This window comes from Andrographis paniculata, unplaced genomic scaffold (assembly GCF_009805555.1).
Source record: "Andrographis paniculata isolate CXL003 unplaced genomic scaffold, ASM980555v1 Contig78END, whole genome shotgun sequence".
In the NCBI taxonomy this organism is placed as follows: domain Eukaryota; kingdom Viridiplantae; phylum Streptophyta; class Magnoliopsida; order Lamiales; family Acanthaceae; genus Andrographis; species Andrographis paniculata.
The window spans coordinates 2186470-2210543 of record NW_026137615.1 but is presented as its reverse complement, the minus strand read 5'-3'; the positions used below and the strand labels follow the sequence as shown (position 1 = coordinate 2210543).

The 24074-nt window shown below is 28.3% G+C and overlaps 2 protein-coding genes across 3 annotated transcripts; one reads left to right on the top strand and one right to left on the bottom strand.

Annotated features, from left to right (window-relative positions):
• The first annotated feature begins 449 nt into the window (after nt 1-449).
• LOC127239591 (NAC domain-containing protein 75-like) lies at nt 450-7751 on the top strand. Of its 2 annotated transcripts, none has more exons than XM_051257807.1 (7): nt 450-556; nt 748-908; nt 986-1163; nt 1413-1936; nt 2712-2987; nt 3691-3912; nt 7474-7751. In XM_051257807.1, the coding sequence occupies exons 2-7, from the start codon at nt 804-806 to the stop codon at nt 7567-7569; spliced, it is 1401 nt and encodes a 466-aa protein (XP_051113764.1). In that variant the 5' UTR covers nt 450-556; nt 748-803; the 3' UTR covers nt 7570-7751. The 2 variants fall into 2 exon arrangements, with proteins under 2 accessions (XP_051113764.1, XP_051113765.1); XM_051257808.1 differs by having other exon boundaries at nt 463-556; nt 770-908.
• A 7606-nt stretch (nt 7752-15357) lies between these two features.
• On the bottom strand, nt 15358-19814 carry LOC127239847 (phosphatidylglycerophosphate phosphatase PTPMT2-like). Its single transcript, XM_051258190.1, has 6 exons — nt 19179-19814; nt 17777-17899; nt 17129-17222; nt 16945-17027; nt 16749-16838; nt 15358-15820 (listed from the first exon to the last, which is right to left on the bottom strand). The coding sequence occupies exons 1-6, from the start codon at nt 19410-19412 to the stop codon at nt 15560-15562; spliced, it is 885 nt and encodes a 294-aa protein (XP_051114147.1). The 5' UTR covers nt 19413-19814; the 3' UTR covers nt 15358-15559.
• Between the last annotated feature and the right edge of the window lie 4260 nt (nt 19815-24074).

Genomic DNA, 24074 nt, shown 5'->3' with positions numbered 1-24074 from the left:
CACTTAGATGACGGGACCGAATATTATTTTTCTCTCTTTTTTGTTATTTTTAATAATGTGGAATTCACATCTACTATTTTTTGGGTGCACTTTTAGGTAAATTTTTGATTTAACATAATAGCTTACAAATTAGATTCGACAAAACAAGTAAAGAATGATAAATATAGAGAGAGAAAATCTGTGTGTATGAAAAAAAAAAATAGCAAAAGAAAGGAATTAAAAGGAAATATAATAGAAGCAACTTTTTCTTTATTTCTATGGGCTTCAGTTAAAGTCACCTAAATTCTGCTCTCTCTCTCTCTCTCTCTATGTTTTCTTCTTTCCCTTTCCTATTTAATTTGCTTTTCTCTCTCTCTCTCTCTCTCTCTCTCTCTCTCTCTCTCTATATATATATATATATATTAAAGCATGGTTTTCACATATATATATATATAGCAATTGGTCGTCTTCTTCGATTCCTCTTCTTCATTTTTCTCTCCAACTGAATCTGTAATTAATTTCTTCAACTTTATCCATCGAACCCTCTTTCTTTTTTCTGCAAATTTGTCCCTTTCAGGTTAGTTTTCTCTTCAATTTTCTTTTTCAAAAAAAAATAAAAAAAATACATGTTCTTGGTTGAAAGATTGGATCTTGTTTCAGAAAGCTACAGCCATGGATTTCTAGAAATCACTATTTAATTAATTTCAATTTCATATATGTTCATGCACCCTCTATCTCTTTCTCTGATCAATACATACGTATACATAGACATATATATATTTATATATAGCTGAAAAGGGATTAAGGGCGTGTTTGGTTGAGCTATGAGTAAGACCAGCTCCGACCTGATCGAAACGAAGCTCGAAGAACATCAATTATGCGGATCCAAACACTGCCCTAGCTGCGGCCACAAGCTCGACGCCAAGCCGGTAAATTCAATTCAATTAACCCTAATTCCTCAAAATCTGTGATCATAATCGAATCATTGATTTTTGAATTAGCTCAGGACTGGGTAGGCCTTCCGGCGGGGGTCAAGTTCGATCCGACCGACCAGGAACTCATCGAGCATCTGGAAGCTAAAGTTCTTCACGAACCGGAGAAATCTCATCCGTTGATCGACGAATTCATCCCCACGATCGACGGTGAAGATGGCATCTGCTACACGCACCCTGAGAAGCTCCCAGGTCTCAATTAATTCAGCCATGGCTGTTGATTTAATCAAAAATTAGGTTTTTCAACTTAGGGTTTTCTTTTTTCCCCTTTTTGGTTCATTTAATTCAGCCATGGATGTTAATTTAATCAAAAATTAGGTTTTTCAATTTAGGGTTTTTTCCCCCTTTTTGGTTCAACCAATCTCGCAGTTGTTCCACCAAAGTAAACCTAACTTCGATTAATTTCGTGTTTATGTTAATTTTTTTTTATTTTTTTTGAAGGTGTGACTAGGGATGGATTGAGCAGACATTTTTTCCACCGGCCGTCGAAGGCGTACACCACCGGCACGCGGAAGCGCCGGAAAATCCAGCCGGAGATCGACCGGCGGCTGATTCATTCGCCGTCGCCGTCGTCGACGGCGGAGACGCGGTGGCACAAGACCGGAAAAACGCGGCCGGTGATGTCCTCCGGCAGGCAAAAAGGCTGCAAGAAAATCCTCGTACTGTACACGAATTTTGGGAAGAATCGAAAGCCGGAGAAGACGAATTGGGTGATGCATCAGTACCATTTAGGGCAGAACGAGGAAGAGAAGGAAGGAGAGCTTGTCGTCTCCAAAATATTTTACCAGACGCAGCCCCGCCACTGCAGCGCCGCCGCCGGCAAAGAAACTGAAATTGGACAGATCAGGGAAGAAGACGACAGATTCTCGAACGTTGTAAAAAATTCTCAGATTGTTCAGAACAGTTTCAACGCTGCCGCCATGGATGATCAGTTCGGATTTCTTCCCTTCAAGAAATCGTTTGAGGTTTGTTTGTTTTGTTTTTATTCGGCTAAATTGCTCACTTTACTTTTAAAATTGAATCAAATTCATCCATAATTGCATTAAACTCTCTCAGTTTCATAAACTTTTCATCTAATTTCTTCTATTGTTTGATTTGTACGCACCCAAAATATCAATAACTTTCAGAATTTTCATTTTTAAACCCTTGAAATTACCAATATAGTGATTATTCATATTATTTAACCTCAAAAAATAGTAAAATATACTTAAAAATAATTATTTTTATCTGATTTTAAAATTTTTTTATTTTAGTGTTATTTAAAGCAACAAATGAAATATTTATAACTTTAGGAGTTTAGAAATGAGTATTATGAAATTCATTCGCAATTTGAGTATATGCAAGTAAAATACTGACAAATAAGGATGACCATGATACAGAGTTTATAAAATAAGGAAGAGTTTAACTTTTAAAAGTACTTGGGATATTGTGCAATTTAACCTTTTTTTTAATTTTAATTTTTGAAAAAATGAAATTATTTGGAAGAAATTAAGAAAACAACGTTTGATTATCCTCCTCATTGCTTCTGGCAAAAGCATGAAAATTATGTCAGACTTTCTTGACAACAACACAGCCTCAGCCTCTTCGAATACCTAAATTCAAACTTAGCTAGTAGTATAGCTCACCCACCATAACCAGACAAGAAATCAACCCTCAATTATTTCATATATATATATATATATATAATTAGGGTTAATTTAATTTAATTTAAATTTGGATTATTTGATTGCTGAATTTTAGGGTGGGGGGAATAATATTGGGGAAGCTTCAATGGCAAGGGAGGGTGGAGGAGGAAGAGGGATCACGTGCGATCACGTGACACATCATCAGATTGCAGCAGCATATCATATAAGCAGGCCATCCCATTCTCTCTCCGCCATCATCTCCCCGCCGCCGCCGCCGCTGCCTCTCCACCACCACCACACTTCCATCGGAATTCTAGATCACAACCCCTCCGCCGCCGCCGCCGCCTTCCATGACCCTCGGATTATCCTCCCGGCGGCGGACCATTTCCAGGTACACTCCTATATATCAGTCCTATGGGTTTTCTTCCTTAATTCATGCAATTTTTATATTTGAGTGATAATCGGGTCGGATCCTAAGTTCGTGGGTCGGGTCAGGTAATTGGCCATTTCTTTCCTTGCTTCAAATATTTGCAATATGTTTCTTATGTTTCAAACTTAAAATTTTTCATTTTTTTTTTAAAAAATCTCTCTCTATAAATGTATACAAAATGTTTTTTTCTTTAATAAAAATATTACATAAAAAATTGGGTTTCTTTATTATTTTCTTTTTCAAATTTTACTATTTGAATATTATTTCACGTTAAAAAATGTTGAAAAAAATTCTCATAGCCTGTAAGGGTTGGGGGGAGGGGGATGCAGTGGAAAGGGCTACGGTGTTGATTTTTAAAACAGCAACATAAAATATAAAAATAACACATATTTTTATTACATAAAGATACGTGGTATTTGTTCATAACTACAGCGTGTATTGTATAAGAGTATGTTATGTGCTAAAAATCAACGGTTGCATATGATGTCCGAGTCTATATATATCATGTGTTGTTAGTTCACGTGTGTTGTATTTGTATTATATTAATATAAATGATATGTTGTCAACGGTAATATTGTGTACTTTTTGTGAATTTACCGAGTGTTGTTCAGTACAGTGCCGCCCATATTAATTTTTATATATATATATATATATATGTATGCAGGAACAAAGAGAAGGGCAACATGATGATGAAGGTGATAATGATTATGATCAAGAAGAAGAAGATGATGATGATGATCATAGTAATAAATTAGGAATTAAAAAAAGAAGAAAAAATGAAAGAAGAAGAAGAAAAATGTGTTGTTCTGAAGGATTGGAGGAACTGATAATGAGCTGCTGCACCTCAACCTCAACTTCATCTTCAACTCAGACTCCACTCAAACAAGTAATCTCTCTCTAACCTTACTCTCACTCTTAAAATTTATTTATTTATTTTTGTTATGAAATTTAACTTATTGTTACTTTTTATTTTTTATAATAATAATAATAAAAATAAAAATGGTAAAAAATAATATTACCTCCATCCACCGCCAATCTATCAATTTGAATTTGACGTCATTATTTTTAACATTAAAAATATCTTCATATTTGTATAATTTTTTTGTATAAATGTCATTACATTAGTAGTATTATAAGACACCAATAAAAATATTTTTGTCGTTTTTTCTATATTGTACTACGTTTTGATATAATAATTAATATTCAAAAATTAACATGCAAAAAGTAAACAGATAGATTGGTGGTGGACGGAGGTAGTACAATTTTTTTTTTTTTTTTGCAAAAAATAAATAAATAAAACTAATCAATTTTTTGGTGATGGATAGGAAATAAATAATTTTTTTTTTTATTTTTATCTTGACAAAGGAAGTATCAATTTCATTACTTTTACTTAGTTTTAGTTCTAGTGTGGGTTTTAGGTGTCATAAGTTTTATAGCTCTTTTAACTATTGTATTTTTACTATTTATTTATAATGATTTTATAAATTTGTGTGGATTTTAGGTGTTATAATTTTATAGTTTTTTTTTTTATTTAGTATTTTTTAAAAAAACATCACATCAAATATTATATATATATATTTATAAAATATTATACTTTTTTCGTTCTAAAATAATAGTTCTATTTTATAATTTTCGTCCGTCCCAAAATAATAGTCTCGATCCTATGTTTTGATAACAACCTCCACACACATTTACAAAATTATCCTAACTTTTTTACGATAATTACATAAAATATGAAATTTTGGACTTTTAAAATACATTTATGCCCATTATTAATATAATATTATTATTTCTTAATTTTAAGTGACAATCTCAAATGTACCTATTGTTTTGAGACGAATGAATTATCAAATAGTACTCCCTTCGTCCCAATACAATAGTCTTGTTTACTATTTTTGTCTGTACCAAAACAATAGTCTCATTTTCATAAATAATCATAACACTATAAAATTACCCTTACTTTTTCATTATTATTATACAATTGCCACTACTTTTTACATTAATAAATTCACATGGGCAAAAAAGTTTTTTATCTATTACCAATAACACAATCTAGACTATAGTTTTGGGACGGAAAGAATATATTCTTTTTGTAAAAAAATATCTTATCAAATATTAATTTTTTTTTTTTAAAAAAAATAAAATCTCAATATATAAGTACCTTTGTGCACTCACTCTAATGCTGCATGCCATCCCATGCCTGTCTACTCTCCCTCTCTCTCTCTCTCTCATCATTTGTTTTTGTCCAATTGGGAACTCATCACTAAAACTAACAAAAAGTGCCACATGACATTACATGTTTAATATGTTATAAGATTTTTACTAGTTTTTTAAAAATAATATCAAATTCAATAATTATTTTTACTTTTTATATTATACTACTCAAAATATTGTATAATTATTTATTTATATCACATCAAATAACTATTCAAATTCAAATATTTACTATTAAAATTAAAAATCCAAACCCACATATCAAATCCACAAACAATGAGAACCATGTTTTTTTTTTTTTTTGTCACTCTCTGTACAATGGTGAGTAGTGTGTGCACATATTTCACTACAATAAATTATCAATTTTGTAACGATATTTTTTCGTTACTAAATTCACTTTTTCTATTATTAATGATATTAGAGACGGAATTAAAGATGGAATTACGTTAGCTACGTAAACTTTAGGAACGGAATTCTGTTATAAATATACTAATTTTTTTGTAGTGTTTAGGTGCCTCTAAGGTAGGGATTACAGTCAAGACTTATACACTATCTATTTTTTTTCTATATAATACAACTACTAGTTAAATTTATTGTAATTTAGAGAAGGGTAACATAAGAAACAATAATTTCAGGAGCACCAAATTTTCATAGCCATTTTGAATTAAGGGGAAAAAAAAAAAAAAAACCTATCTTTACATATTCACTTCCCATTTCATAAATTATATAAGTGTAAATTATGTTTACAATGGATTTAGTTTAATTGAAAATTTATTGTATCACTTTTATAACTTTATGCTAATTAAACATATTATGGCAATGATATATTACTATATATACATATGTATATATATTTACTTGTGACTTATCAAATTATAAATGTATGAGGTCCAAAGTCCTAGGCTTCATTTAGTTGTGTTTAGATCATCTTAGGTTCAATTACTATATATATATTTTGTTTTCAATGAAAAATTGGTGTTATATATGAGATTCTTAATCGAAAATTATTTTAATAAATATTAATAGAAAAAAAGATAATTGATCACCATAAATTGTATAATGTGAGAATGTGGACTAAATATTTGACGATGATTACTAGCTAGTGCTCTATATAGGTACGAGTTTCAGAAGTTTCGGATTTTTGGAAAAAAATTCAGAATAGTAAAATTAGGTATTTAGAGGTATTTGATGTGGCGTTTTTTTTTTCAAAAGTATGTACGATAAAAAGAGTGTTTTCATAAAGACATAGAAAGCCATGGTTTGTGGGAGGTGAAGCAAGAATACTCTTTAATTTGTTGTTCTTTCGAACAAATAAAGTTTAAAAATACTATAAAGATAAAACCTTCTTTTTTTAAAGATGTTTTTAGTTTAAACAGTTGCTATCAATGCATAAAAATCGAAACCAACACTTAGTGCAAAAGAATATTAATTATATATATATATGTATTTGTGTCCTTTAATTTAATGTCACCATAAGAAAAAATCATTTTTGTAACAAAACGTTTTTGTCTTTAAATCTACTTTTTCCGTTACTAATGACATTAGAGACGGAATTAGGAATGAAATTACGTTAGCTACGTGAACTTTAGGGACGGAATTCCCTTACAAATATATATATATATATATATTTTTTTGTAGTGTGTGTCCTTTAGAATAAATAAAACAAGTCAAGTAGAGAACAAAATCCCAGAAATTAAAAGTGAAAGATAGCAATCCCCAAACTTTATTTTATTTTATTTATCTTTAAAGTTTCTTGCTTGGAGCATCCTAGGAAAAATAAATTAAAGAAGAAGACAGTTTATATATTCAGTTATATAATATGGTTCTATTGATTTGCAAGTACATATAGATAAATAAATAAATAAATAAATAGGTTGCATGTCAATTTACATAGAGTAAATTGTATATTTATTATACATTTCTAAATATAAAGGAACAAAATATTCTATTTAAACTTTTTATATAATTCATCTTTTTTATTTTATGCACAAATATAAGAATTCTAGATAACTATGTAATAATATCATATGATGTTTGCTTTGTTTTGGCAATTGTAATGTTTTGTTTATCGAAAATAATTTATTTTTATAAGAAATCGAGAGGATAATTGAAAAAAAATAAATAAAAATGTACAAGTAAACAAAACCTAACTCATCATTCTTGTCTTAAACTATATTCTATGATGACTACCTTTGGATCGAATCGAAACCCTTACGGAAAAATAAATTCCCAGATGCAGGAATCGTCGATGGCGAACCCTCAAGAGACTGAATGGCTCAAATACTCGACTTTCTGGCACGACGCCGGCAACTCTAATCACCATGGATAGCTCATAGTACTACAAAACTACAAAGTGACAAAGGAAAATTAGATGAGTAGAATTTCAGACAAATGTATATATATATATATATACATACATACATCAGAAACTACGCAGAGACATATAGATATAGATACATACATACATACATTATACATACACATGATTATCGATCGTCCTTTGTTATCTTATGTTGTTTCTGATGAGTCAGTTGACAGACAGAAATTAGGGTTTCCAAAGGGAAGAAATTGTTCCAACTCCAAATTCATGATTAGTGAATTAATCAAGACAGATATGATTATGTGATCGATCGATCGATCTCATCTTTATATTAGTAAGATATAGATGAAGTATGTTATTTGTAATTCCTTATTGTTTTTATTTGTTGATTTTTTAGGTTGTTTGTGTAAGCAATCGACTTAATTTCTTGTCAGAAAAGGTTGATAAAAATTAATTCGAGTACATATGATATTCTCATAACTTAGCCTTGGTTACTTTGTATTTTGAATAAATGTATATATATATATATATATATATTTTATTTTAGGTATAAAAATCGTATCATTAAAATAAAAAATAATTTTGTGTTGAATTGTTAGATTTTTATGAGGGAAAAAAATATTTTTGCTCCTAATATAACCAAAATTCATTAATTTTGGTCTCAATATAAAAATTCTATCAATCTTGGTCCCAATATAACCAAAACTCATCAATTTTGATCCCAATATAACCAAAACTCATCAATTTTGGTCACAATATAAAATTTTTATCAATTTTAGTCCCAATATAACCAAAACTCATCATTTTTTGTCCAAATATAATCAAACCTTATCTTTTTTTATCCCATCGTCAACAAACCGACAGAAAATGCTGACGTGGATTTGCAAGATTGTGCAATTTCTTCAAATATAAATATAAGGTTTGATTTCTTTTCACGTTAATATTTTCCGTCGGTTTATTGACGGTGGGACCAAAAAAGATAAGGTTTGATTATATTGGGGCAAAAAATGATGAGTTTTGGTAATATTGGGACTAAAATTGATAAAAATTTTATATTGGGACAAAATGATGAGTTTTGGTTATATTGGGACAAAAATTGATAAGATTTTTATATTTGGACCAAAATTAATGAATTTTGGTTATATTTGAACTAAAAATAATTATTTTCCTTTTTTTTATGAATTAATAGTATATATTGTATTTTTTTAATAATATTTATTATAGATCGTGCCACCAATAAAAAAAAAAGTTAAAGTTGGATAGATATACAACACACTTTCACTGATTTGATACTATTTATTTTTCAAAATATATCACATCAAATATACTTTTTCTCTCACAAAATATCAAATCAAATACTAACTTTTTACTTTTTCCAAACTTTCAAATTTCCAAAAACCTCCATCTAAACAAACCCCAAGGTGTTTGGATCTTGGTTTTTGAATGAGACAATGAGATGGTGTTTGGATTTGTTTCGCTTCGTAGGTTTTGGATTCAATTTTTTTCTTAAAAAAAAAAGAATAAATTCTTTCAAAAATATCAAATTAAAGTATCAAATAATATATATTTTTTACTTTTTTATATTTCACTAAAATATGTTGGGTATTTAATTAAATAAATGAAAGAAAGAATAAATTATTTGTCCCACATTTTATTTGATTAATTTATTTTATTTGAATAAATAAATAAATAAATGATCAAATAAATAGTTTGTTACAATTGAATACAACATGTTAGAACGTGGGCAGTCGTGATTAAATACAAAATAAAAAATATTTTTTCTCCTTTTTTTTAGACATATGAAAAACTTTTTCATTCTAATTCTTAGAAAATTCTCTGCAAATTTTCTTCCAAAAAGTTTTCTAATTTGGTTTGCAGAATCTGTTATTCCGTGATAATTCGTTCTATCCTGAGAGACGATCGGTAGAGGGCCGAATTCGTTTCAAGAAAATCGTGTGCTATGCGAGACTCGAATTTAATTTTGCATCTAATTGATTTTGTGTTTTCGGATTTAGCCGTATCTCAAATTTGACCAAATATATTTTCCAACAAAATACAATTTTATATTTAAAATATTATATCAATATATTTATATTTTATTTAAACAACTATCTCAATTTAAAACTCAAAATCGAACTCGCAAACCCTACAACCAACACACCATTTGATTTTAAAATGTTTTTAAAGAAACTTAAAATCTATTACTTGATGAAATATATTTAATATAAATATTATCTTGCATTATTGAATTGTTAGAACTTAAGGGTGTGTTTATCAATATTTCTTTGTTAACATGAATTTACGATAAATATCATAAAAAAATACATTACATACACGCACTCATACAATATATGTACTCTGTTAGTCGCGCAATTATATATTCATTTGACCAGATACGAATTTTAATAAAATAAATTATTATTATTATTATTATTTTCTTTTATAGTAAAAAAATATAAGTATAATAATTTTTTATTTAAATATATATATATATATATCTCTTTTTTACAACAACCCTGAAGAGAATTTATTTATTTACAAATTAAAAATCAATAATTAAAATTAAAACATTATTTTTTATATTGTTAATATGTTTTTCGTATTTAAAGAAAAAAAAAAAAAAAGAAGAACAATACATATACTTAAAGAACACAAAAGTGAACATACTTAATGTTAGTTTGGAAATTTCTTTTTAAGTTTTGTGCAACATGGGTGAACTTTTTGAATTGGTGAGCTTTTTGTCAGTTAGTGCTAATATGTATAAAAATTATTTAATTATTTTGATACAATTAGTTATTCAGCGTCGAAGATGCCCACGTGACACCCGTCTAATACGCCGGAACACACGTGTCCGTCAAGTAGGCAACATTCGAAAAATACGTAGAAATTTTTTTAATCTTGCAACTGACCGTCTTATCATTTAGTCCCGTAAGTGAATTTTTTTGCATCTATCTGACGGACACGTCTACTTCGGCATGTCAGACGGGTGTCACGTGCGTATCTTTGGACCGGAGGACCAATTGTGCTAGAAATGTTCACTTATGGCACGATTTCTATAGATGATCCGATTATGAGATGAAAATAATAAGGGGTCAACTATGGATCTAAAAAAAAAATATCTTAAAAAAATAATACTATTTTATGAAATTGTTGACTTTTTGTGGTGAATATAATATATATATTTGGGTTAATAAAGAATCTCTATCACCTAAAAGTAGATTGGGTTAATAAACCTTTTTTATATTTATTTTCATAATTAAACAAAAATTATACTATAGTTTATCTAACGGGGTGTATTCAATCACAACTCTGTATAATTTTGTTGGAATTTTAAAATCGGATGTATTCAATCCAAACTTTTAAAAATCTTTTAAAATCTGAATGTATTCAATCAAGACTTTTAAAAGTTCTTTAAAATCTTGAGGTATTCAATGCATACTTTTAAAAGTATTGTATTCAACAATCCACTTTTAAAGTTTGTGAATTTCATTGGATTTTAATGGACAATTATAAAAGATTTGTACATGAGAAAATTATAACGAGAAATTTTGATGGATTTTTAAAATTTTTTTTCTTCTACTTCTTCTTCTTCGGATTGTTGTTGATAATATATATAAGTGAAAAGATAATATTTATTAATATTGTTTTAAATATTTAATAAAAAGTAATAATTTAAAAATAAATTATATTAATAGTTTATTATCAATTTTTTTTGAAAATATGTATTATTATATACTCCCTCAGTCTCTCGTCCTTCCAATTTACAATATATTACGTCATTACTTTTATATCATCCAATACTAATAAGGTTAATTTAGTCTTTTTACTTTTATTTCTACTTTATCCCAATATAATACTAATATTTCTAAAACTCTAAAAAAAACCAAATTGATATAGATATGAGATGGAGGGGGTAATAAATATAATATTTGAAAATTACTACTATCATAATGAATATGTATTATTGTTTTTTTTTTAATTATCGAATACACTGTATTGTCGGTAAAGTTAATTAAATATATATGTTTTCTTCTTTGAACCGTTAGTTATATTTATTTACTTTTTACTTTTAAATTTTATTTTTTATGCAAAATGGTAAATGCAGTTTTTTATTTTTGGTGTTATTATTTTGTGAAATATTTTGAATTGATATTTTTTTAAAATATAAGAAATTGTGCTTATAATATAAAAATAATCAATTTGTGTTATATATTAATTTTTCAATTTATATATTTATGTTTTACAAAATATATATACATAGGAATAATAATAATAACTAATAAAAAATATAAAAAAAAATTGATATATTGAATGATAATATAATAAAAATTATAAAATTAAAAATATAATATACAAAATAATAGTATTATATATATTACAATATTTTTACATCATTAGTAATTATATATTACTTATTAATATTACCTATATTTTATAAAATATAATAAATATATTATACATAAATCAATAATTATATTTGTATTTACATAAGTTTATATAATTACATAAATCAATAAAAAAATATTTTACAATTTTACAAAATTCATATAAATTCATAAATATATTCAATCAAATCTATAAGAGTGTGTTTGGTATAGGGAATTAGCAGCAGAGAAATGGAAAATGGAACTTGAGAAATAAATAATTAAAATAAATAATTTCTATTTATCTGTTTTCATTTCTCCGCTGTATCGAGAGAAATGACGTTGCAGTATATATATATTTAAATTTTTTTATTTTTTTACTATTTAATTTTTATAATTATTTATATTATATTATTTCAATTTTACAAAAATTAGATTTAATTTATCATTCAAGTATTTAATTTTTTAAGGTTTTTCTTTAAAAAATTATACTAAAAAATGATCTTACAATTTCGTATATAATTTATAATTTTTTGTTTTTTTTTTTCAAAAAAAATCACCAGAAATATTTTTTCATGAACTCTCACTCGCTAAAACTCTCTTTTGTTAGACTAATCATTTATTCTTGTCCGATCTATTCATTTTTTAATATTTCTCAACTGAATTTTCTATTCTACCAAGAGAATTAATTCATATTCTCTACTCAATTATCTTTGTCTCCCATTTCATTCTCTACTCTCATTTCTCTGCAATTCCTTCCATTCTCTATACCAAACGTCCCCTAAGAATCTATCTAAATCAATTAATAAAATCCATCAAACTCTTGATTGACTTAAAAAATTTAATGTAAAAAATTTAATGAAATTTCAAATGAATACACCTCCTAAAATGGCCCGATAAGTCAAACTCGTAGGCCATCTTCAACCCATCAACTCCATTTATTCAGTTTTAACTCAAAATATGCAGTTGCTACAGCAATTTTACTCCAACCATCACTCCATTTTTCACTATTATTCTTCAAAATATTCAATTTTTTCTATTATTTTAAACAATTTTTTATTTTTATAATTTAAAATAAAATTTTAAAAAATTTTAAAAAATAAAAATTAAATTTAAAAATCAAATTTTTTATTTATAAAAATTAAAAAAATTAAAAAGTAATAATAATTTTTGCGTTGGATTTGGCTTGGGTTGTCAACCCACGCCAAATATGCCAACCCAACGCTATTAATGACGCTGAGTTGGAGATGACCTTAATATACGACGCTATTCGGTATCATTTTGGGCTTCAAATAAGCGTTTTAATACTTTTCTGGGCCTTTTTATATATTATTTTTATTTGGTACTTATTTGATGCTTAGGGTTTCTAACCCTGTAAATACCTAGATTTAAATTTGTAAGCATTTCTTTGCTAGATATAAATAAATAAATATATAAAATAAAAATGAAAAATAAAAAATTCCTAATATGTATGATTTGTGGAGGCGGGGGAGTTTATCTTTTGGAGTGATGATTTTTGGAAAAATGATCTTTTTTAACATAATTTTTTTCTTATTTATCACACACTAGTCAAGCCAAGTTTATATATTTAAAAATTTTAAAAGTTTGGATTTTGAATTGGGATTTGAATAGTAAAAATTTTGAATTTGAATAGTTGTATGATGTGATGTTTTGAATTTAAATTATTTTTTAGTATAATATAAAAAATAAAAAATAGGTGTTTAATTTAATATTTTTGGAGGAAAAAAATAGAATGAATAGTGAATTTAAAATCCAATCCTCCAAACAAACAGACTTCAATGTCAATTTTTGGTTTACATCCGTACTCCAACGGATTTTGTTGTTCTTTACTTGTGTGATTTAATTTTATATTTTACTATTCCAAATTTTTATTTTTTTTAAAAATATCAAATCAAACATTGATTTTTTATTTATTATATTAAATTAAAATTAAATTTTACATTCGAAACATCACATCAATATATACTTATACACATCAAACAACTATTTCAATTTAAAATTTGACTATTAAAAACAAAACCAAAACGCCAAAGTATGTATTTGTTTAATATGATATAAAATAAAAATATTTTAAGATATATATAAAGGCTTTACAACGTGAAAATAAAATTGATAATTGAAATGCCTAAGTAATGATAACATATTTGTAAATAAACACGGGATAATATTATATTTAAAAAATATAAATTAAAAAGCATGTTAGAATTATAAATATAATAGTAAAGAGTATAAATTAACAATAGCTTTTGCTATAAATATATCTTTTATGAACAAACAAAAAATATAATCATAAACTTAGTAGACGAAAGAGGCAAAAGTTAAATGTTTTTTTAAAAACAATTTTGATGAACAATATTAAAAGTAAGGATAAACGGTTTTTTTTAATCCTGACCCATTTATTATTTTAGTTCGGTAAGTAAAACCTGTCGCAAACTAGTCCCATAAATCAAAAAAATTTTGTTGTTTTAATCCTCCGGCCTCAAAAATTTTTCGTTGTTTTAATCCTCCGGCGCCGGAGACGCCTACGTGGCTCGCCGGAAGCCACGTGTCCGCCAGGTGAACGACACCTAGCGGATACTTGAATTTTATTTTTTTTAAATTGGACCAAATAAAAAAATTAAAAAAAAATAATAATTTTTTTTAAAAATTAAAAAACTAAAAATAAAAAATAAAATCCACGTGTCCGCCGGATGTTGCTGACCTGACGGACACGTAGCCTCCGGCGAGCCACGCGGGCGTCTCCGACACCGGAGGACTAAAATAGCAAAAAAAATGTACTTATGAAACTAGTTTGCAAGCTCCATTTACACTAAAATGATAAAAAGTCCAGTTACGAGACTAAAAAACTATTTTACCCTAAAAGTAAATTGAAAACCAAACCCTCCTCATGTATCATTCTATTTTAATTTTTCCAATTATCTCCATTTCTTTTTCTACCTTAAAAAAATATCGTATCAACACATAATTTCAATACTTAATCGTTTCTCATCCGTTCCGTCCAAAGCGGCGGGCGCACAACAATCTACTTCGATAGCCTCTAGTCGTCACCATTTGCTCCGTCTTTGCCTTACCTGTGATCTTTATCAATGCATACAAATTGAGAAAATTGTAAAAAATATCTCACACATATACCCCATTATCATTTTTATCTTGTATTTATCTAGCTGGAAAAATATATTCACGTGTTTGTAAAAGTCGTTATTTCTATCATTTGGCCACGTATGGCCGTGCTTAACCGCGCGTGGTGTGAATGTCACGCACGGGCAAATAATATAAATAGCGACTTTTGTAAACATGTGGGATATATATTATCAGCGAGATAAATATACGATAAAAGTGATAATAGAACATAAGTGTGGGATATTTTTTTGCAATTTTCCCTATACAAATTCATCTGCAAAACTAGTCGCAATTTAGACTTAAAACACGCACATATATATATACACACAAATATTTACACATACGCGCGCAATGTGTTACCGAGATCTCAGGGCGCGGCATGATATTCGCCTGTTTTTATTGGCCTCAGAAGTCACAAGCACCTCGTGTACGCTATTATTAACATTTCTACGCACCTGGTAGTGTTTAACCGAGGGGTTCGAATCGAATTGAATCTAGCAGGCCGGCGCTTCCGTCAGGCGCCTCATAACAGGTCCGGAATTACCTGAAACTTTGAGAGATGAAAACAGGCACGACAATCGCGCAATCATTGGATTCCCCCTCGCCATTTTCGGCTTAAGTGACAGCTCCTTCCCGCGGTTCCTGTCACATCGGCTGTCGTATCCTTCCAAATCAGCTTTTGTTATAAATACGGCATCTCCTGGCATACACGTCCCTTTGAAAATCGTTCGTTGCTGTTGGTATTCTTGCACTGCCTGAAAAGGTATTATAGTAAAAATAATCATATATTAATACCAAAATATACTTAACTTTCACGTGAATTACAAACATATCTTACATATATATTAATAAAGTAAAAGAGGTAAAAATGTCAAGAATCATCATAAATACTTATACATTTACTTTTGGCACAGAGTTTAAAAAATAATAATATTTTAATTATAGTGGATAGTTAAAAATAGTATAATAACATTTTTGTCCTTACTTCTTTTTATAAAAGTAATGATATGATATAAAATAAAAGTATTTGTGGAAAAAAAATAGGATCTTTAATGAAATGGTTACTTTGTAATTTAACGTCCCAAAATAAAAATATGTATAGTTAATGAAATGGTTACTTTGTAATTGAACGTCCCAAAATAAAAATATGTAATGGGACAAAGGGAATACTATTCATGAAATAATTTTCCTCAAAAACTATTAAATCAAACACTAACTTCTTATTTTCTATATTATAGTTACAAAAATAATTTTATATTCAAAACATCATATTAACACATATAAAAATTACATGAAACAACTATCCAAATTGAAAATTTGTTATTCAAAACCCAAACTCCATACAAACACACCTTAACAGCACGGGTCCATTTCCGAATTATTAATATTGCATCTAAAACTAGTGTCAATTTAAACTTCTACTGTTCCAACAACAACAAACACCACAGAAACACAAACAAACAACAAACACACATAATACTTTTCGCTTCGAATTAAAATAAATCTGTTTAAGAAATAAATTTTACTGTTGACTGTAAGATAAAGAAATGGCCGTGGACATGATATCATTTTATTTGTAAGAAATCTAGAACCGATGTCCTGCTTAAGTTGAAAACTGATTTCTTTATGCAAATCGAGAATTTGCAAGTAATCGCTTAATGTTCATCGAATGTTTTTGTGTACCTTCCATTGTGATGGAGCTAATAGCACCCGGGGGCGTCGGGATCTAACATATTCAAATGCAGTTGCTGGACTCATATGCTTGTATTCCACCTGGAAAAATAAAATAAAATAAAAAAGTAAACCAAAGTGTCGAATTGTTAGCATCAATAACCAAAGCAAATGTGACAGGAGTTAATTCGTAGTAAATGAACTGAACCAGGTAACATAGAACAACGGTCGTGCTCCTTCCCCTTCCGGCTTTGCAGTGTACATACGTTGTTCGACCAGCAGAAGCATTTCCTACAACCAGAAAGGATCGATGAAATCAGGTTATAGATTGAGAATAAACTTCGGTGGTAATTAGGTGCTAGAAAAGCATGATGACAAGTGGAGTGACGCACTGTGAATGAAATCGACAGCCCTGTTAATGTCCAGAAAGGATGGAGCAAAGAGATAATCTCTGGTCGGAATCACAAGATGGTCTATTTCGTGTGCCTGGAAAATGACGAGACGATTAAGGTAATATAGAACAATCATATTTAATTTAATCATACAAGCCGTGCATAAAATGTCTCTAAGAACACTTTATTTTCAACCTTCAAAGAGGCCCGATTTAAATGTAAAACTTCACCTTTCTTAATTTGTTCGGGGCTGTTTCCTAGTCTAATCTAGGCGACGCTAATTCAAAGGGAACTATCAACTATGTTCGCACATAACATTAATCTACAGAATAGATAGGCAATTTCAAGACACAAATCCCCCAGAAAAAAGCTTCGATTACATTATAAATTAGCAGAAAAGATTGGCAATCAAACCATAACTTAACAACATCGGCATTCGGAAATTTCACCTGTTTTTCAATTAAGGTTAATTTCGCATAAATTAGTTTTGAAGACCATAAAAAGCAATATTCCACGACATACGAAGTCCAATCATTTTCTTTTGTACACTACTACGATTTGAACAAAAATACGGCCACCCCAACGGGCAGGGGCGGAAACCTCCAAATTAGGGCATTGGATGAAAAAATATGAATTCGAACCACTTACATAGTACAGCGATGTTGGCACCAGAGTTTCATAGGGCTCATTAAGAGTAATTACACCACCAACTCCAAGCTGCTTCAACCGCGGAACATCCTTCGGAAATGGAACAGCTCCCAAGAGTAGAAACTACACACTCGCAGACAAAAAGTAAAAGCACGTAACTTGGAATATACCATGTTCGTTGTAATGTCTCAAAACAGATCTTATCAACAACAACAACAAAAAATGGTATGGTATTGTTTTCTTGGGATTTCGAATTTGTTTTTGAACTATTTGAACAAACATTTTCTCAAAAAAAATAAAAACCGCATCCAGCACCCATTTTTCCATTCCAATCATTAGTCATTACATTCAACAACTATTTTCACCTTGCGAACACCAAAATCTGGACGCAATTATACGTGTGTTTATTAAGAGCGTGTTTGTTTGGGGGATTTTTCTCAATTTCCACTATTCATAAAAAATTTTCCCCTCAAAAACATCAAATCAAATACCTATTTTTTATTTTTTATATTATACAAAATATCATTCAAAACATCATATCAACACCTATTTATATCACATCATACAACTATTCCAATTCAAAATTTTAACTAATCAAATCCCAACTCAAAATTCAAACCCCCAAACAAAGACACCCTAAATTTATTTTGGTACTACTCAAACTAAGTTTTCCATAAAAACAAAAACTTCATATCGAACACCCATTTTCCATTCCAATCATTACATTCAACAACTATTTTCACCTTGAAAGCACCCAAACACTAAAAGCAATTTTGAATGTGTTTTTAAAAAAAAAAATTGTGCACTATTCAAACTAACATTTTTTCAAAAAATAAAAACTACATATCAAGCACTCAATTCCCATTCAAATCATTACATTCGAAAACTGCTTTCATCCGAAAACAAAAAAACACAAAAACAAAACCAAAATGCAAGTAGACACATTTTTGGGTGTGTTTTCAAACTTGTTTAAATTCATTTCTTTTCTCTCCAAAAACACCTAATTTTCATTCAACACATTGCATCTATGACATATTTTATATATTTAAATCTATCAAATCCAAAATTTATCCTCCAAACAAAAAAAAAAAAAAAAAAATCAAATCAAATCAAATCCAAAACAACACAAAAACATGCTTAGAACACAACAACAGTTCATTCTCATTTATCCATCATTATCTTCATATCCAAACATTGATCAATTAAAACCATATCAAACACATATATAAAAGTCGATGCATTCCTTGAAACCGAAATAATCATCAAAACTATATCATTACAAAAACACATTTCAAAAGAACTAACAGAAGCTGATTCAAGAACAATAATTAAAATCAATCAATCGATCAAAATACCTAGGAAAAAAAAGTGGTCAACGTTACTGTTTATTCAGATTGAATACCTGATCGATTTCATCCCACCATCGGAACTCGGATTGAATTTTGTTTCGAAAAACATTGTACAGCAGCGTCGGGTAGAACAGGATCCGAGCACCCGCTCCGACCAAAGCTCGCTTCGCATCGATTCGAACAACGATCAGGCTCCGATCCTTACCACCGCAGTTCTTACCACCGCTCCTGCTCCCGATTTCGACCACACTACCCGTCATATCATCATCAACCTCCTCGATCTTCATCTCAATCGCAAAAAATCACCAACAGAATCCGTACAGCCCTAACCACTCACTTACCTTACCACTTCCTTCGCCAATAATTTCCGCAAATAACGCAAAACCACAGAACCCTAAAAACCGCCGATCGCCGCCGTTAACCGGACGAAATCCAATCCATCGAAATCGAACACAATTGAGCACACGCAGCACGCAATCGAATAAATTACCGAATCAGCATCGAAATCGGTGAGATTTGCGGTGAAAATGGGAGGGTAAAGTGGGATTATCGAGAGTGGAAGGAAGGAAGAGTGTGGAAGATGGAAGAAGGGAATGCGTGCGAAGGGAGGGAGTTGAAGAAGAAGAGATTGAAGTGACACGAAAAGTTAGAAATGGCGAGTGCCGGTGGTGGTCCTCTCCTCTATCCGTCGATCAATCTTCTTTTTTATTTATGGGCTTTCTAAAATGATTTTTATTACATGTGTTTGTTTTGTAATTTTAATTTGACACTGTCTTTTATTTTAAATATAAAAAGTTTATCAATAATTTAAAATAATATTCCCTCCTTTTCATATTTATACATTCATTTGTTTTTTTTGCATTTTGAAAATATTAATATTTATATTCGGACAAAGTAGAAAAAAAAATAAAAAAAAAAGAAAAAGATTAAATTAACATTATTAGTATTATATGATACAAAGTAATGACATTTGTGTAACACATTGTAAATTGAAAGGTATTTGTACTGTTAAGTAAGTAAAAAAATAGATATTTTGTTATGAACGAACTAAAATAAATAAATGAATAAATTGTTAAGGAACGGAGGGAGGGGAATATATTTTATATTTTTTTATAATTATAAATATTGATATATTGTAGACGTATTTATTTGAATTTTTTTAATATATTAAGGGTAAACTCTTTTTCTTTTTTAATTATGATCCTTTATCATTTTAAGATGTAAACCATATCTGAAAATAACTTCGTTAAAGTGGTCCTCGCTGAATTTGCTATGCTGGTCCGCCGTTGCTGATGTGGCGCTAATGCAACGACATGTCATCCACGTAGGTGATACATCAGTTACACATGGAATTTTTTTATTTTTTTATTTTACAAAATATTTTGTTAAACTATTTTTTTTAGTCTTGTATATGACATGACATCTTTTGTCATTTTTAAGATTTTAAATGGATAATGTCCGAAAATAATATTGTAAGTAAATTTTTTTTCGCTAAAATGGTCTTCTGGCATTTATGTGGCGATAACATGCGCTACATCAATATATACGATGCTAGAAAAACAATAATTAGGTAAACTGCTTTTTAGTCCGGTAACTGGACTTCCTTATCATTTTTATCCCCTAAGTGGAGCCTGTCGCAAACTAGTCCCATAAGTGAAAAATTTTCGTTGTTTTAGTCCTCCGGCGCCAGAGACGCCCGTGTGGCTCACCGGAGGTGATGTGTCCGCCGAGTATCCCGCCGGATCAGCGACACTTGGCGGACACGTGGATTTATTTATTTTTTATTTTTTTTATTTTTTTAATTGGACCAAATAAAAAAATATAAATAAAATTAAAAATAAGTTTAAAAAAAAAAATCCACGTGTCTGCCAGGTGTCGCTGACCTGGCGGACACGTTACCTCCGGTGAGCCACGCGGGCGTCTTCGGCGCCGGAGGACTAAAACAGCGAAAATTTTTCACTTATGGGACTAGTTTTCGACAGACTCCACCTACGGAATTAAAATATAAGGTGGCCCAGTTACAGGACTAAAATAATATTTTATCATAATTATTATTACTAATACACTTTTTAATTATTTACTAATTATATTTTATTTAAATTCTCATATCTACGTGAATAGACCCTAATTATACGAAACGAATAGAGTATTTGTCGGGGCTTTGGATTGTTAAATATTTATTTTTAAAATAATTAATAAAAATAAAATTTTTATATAGCAAAAAATGTCGGGAAATAGTAGATCCTACATATCCATAGGAAAAATTTATGTCACTTATTTTTTTTAAATAAAAAATATATTTTATATTTTAATCATATTTTAAATTTTATAATCAATAATTTTATATTTTTTTATTAAATTAATTAGTTATTTTAATTATAATCTATAATTACTTGTATTATATTATAATTAATTTTACTAATACACTATTAATTATTTTACTAATAATATTTCTCTTAAATTCTCGTATCTAAAATAAACATGACATCATAATTGCGACGGAGGAAGTAATATTTTTAGAAAAATATGGTTGTGGTCTTTTGTGGTTTGAAATTGATTTGAAATGAGTTGTTGATTTATTTGTTTAAATATTATTTTGATGTGATATTTTGGAAGAAACATAATACTCCCTCCGTCCCAAATATAATGTCAAGGTTACCGTAGACACGAGAATTTAAGAGATGTATTGTTAATAAATAATTAAGAATGTATTAGTATACTTAATTACAATATAATACAAATAATTATATATATTATAATTAAAATAACTAATTAGTCTAATAAAAATTAAAAAATTATAAATTATAAAATTTAAAATACAATTAAAATGTAAAATATTTTTTTAAAAAAAAGAAAGTGACATAATATGTAAGACGGATAAAAATAGAAAACATGACATGATATGTGAAACGAATAGAGTATATTTTTATTAAAAATTATGTCAAATGAATAGCATTAATTTTGATTCAAAAGATAAAAGAACAAATTGTATGTCTTTTTTCACAAAAAGTTGTGTCTTTTATTTAGTTTTATCTCTTAAATTTTACTATATAAAATTTATATTTTTAGAAAAATATCATATTAAAATTATTTAAATATAAAATTTATTTAAATTTTTTCAACACTATCTTAAAGAAATATCTATTATTTTATACAAATTTTTATATATAAAAAACTATTAGTATAATATATATACACACTACATATATATATATATAATACTAATATTTTTCAAAATAAAAAATAATTTAAATACTGTATATTATAGAACAAAGTTTTTTGATGTATCTAAATACTAAAAATGGTATACGATAAATATTTATATTACAGACAATATTTTATTGATTTTTATCGAATTCTACTGTAAACCTTAAACTCTAAACCCTCAACTCAAACTTAAGATATACACTTTTCTTACACAATTTTTTATTAATATTATAAAATACGATAATATATTCACACACTATTGGGTGCAAATCTAAGTTTTACATTGAAAGATTTGGAAAAAAAAAAAAAATCTACACTTTATGTATGTATATATTTATGAGATTTTGATTTTGGGTTTTAATTTTGAATAGTCAAATTTTGAAAATTGAAATAGTTGTTTCATGTTATATAAATATGTATTGATGTGATTTTTTAATGTAAAATTAAATTTTAGTGTAATATAATAAATAAAAATTAAGTGTTTGATTTGATATTTTTTAAGGTAAAAAATTATTGAAATAGTAAAATAAAAACCAAAGTTGCACAAGTAAACACATCCATAAGTCTCCTATGAACTTTAGTAGTATAAGACATTTTAGAGGAAGTTTATAAAACAATTATGTACAGATTTGATCAAAAATGGACAATATCATACTAGTGTTGAATTATCAGTGAAATGGACTAGACGGCGGCATTGGTTGTGATTATGGAAAACCCTCATTGACATCGAAATTGGAATATGTGATGGTGTTTTATGTTGAAAGTCTTCTGGTTGGCATTGTAATGGTCGGTTGGCGGTCCAACAAGTGTGATCAGACAGCAAGCGAGATAGAGAAATGATTCCACATGAACTCCACTAGGATGAATATCATATTAGTGTTGAGTTAGTTTAATTCTATAAATATATAATACTAGTACATTTTTCAAAATCAAAAATAAAAGTTTAATTTAAATATTATATTTTATATTAACAAGATATTTCTTTGTATTTTGATAGTTAAACATTACATTCGATAATTGTTCACATTACATATAATATTTTAATTAATTTTGGTTGGATTTTATTTAATTTGTGCATGTATTTTTTATTTGTGATATGCATAATGCAAGTAACAAAATTGATGAAATTGAAAAAAAAAATAGCATTGCACCACTCAATATCTCGATGACATGAAATATAAATTAAAAGATCAAAAAAAGTCTAATTGTTAAGGGGAAAAAAGCAAGAAAAAAGTGTGCCACACATTTCACACAAGGACGGCAGAAAGGATGGTGCAACAACATATAGTAGACTAACAAATTCAATTTTAGACTGTGTAAAAAATGATTCAACAAAGAGAAAATTCTCTTTCACTCATACTATTTGAACTTTGTGTTTTTCGAAAAAAATCAAAGATTTTCAAACCCCATTAAAAGAAACATACCCTTAAGTGTTTATGAATTTTGGATTGATTGAATATTTTGATACCGATATATATTTCAATCGAATAATCGATACTCGATTCAAATAGGATAACTGTAATTGTATTTACATTTGAATATGTGACAACTACGTTGAATGATTCAATATTTTGGACAAACATTATAATGAAAATAAACTTTGTTGATTTTATAGATGTTATGAATTTCGACACCACATATAGAAAAAATAGAGAATATCGCTCTTTTGTATTATTCGTTAATGTCAATCACCAATGAAAAAATAATCATTGGAGCTTCACTTTTATACTATGAAAGAGTTA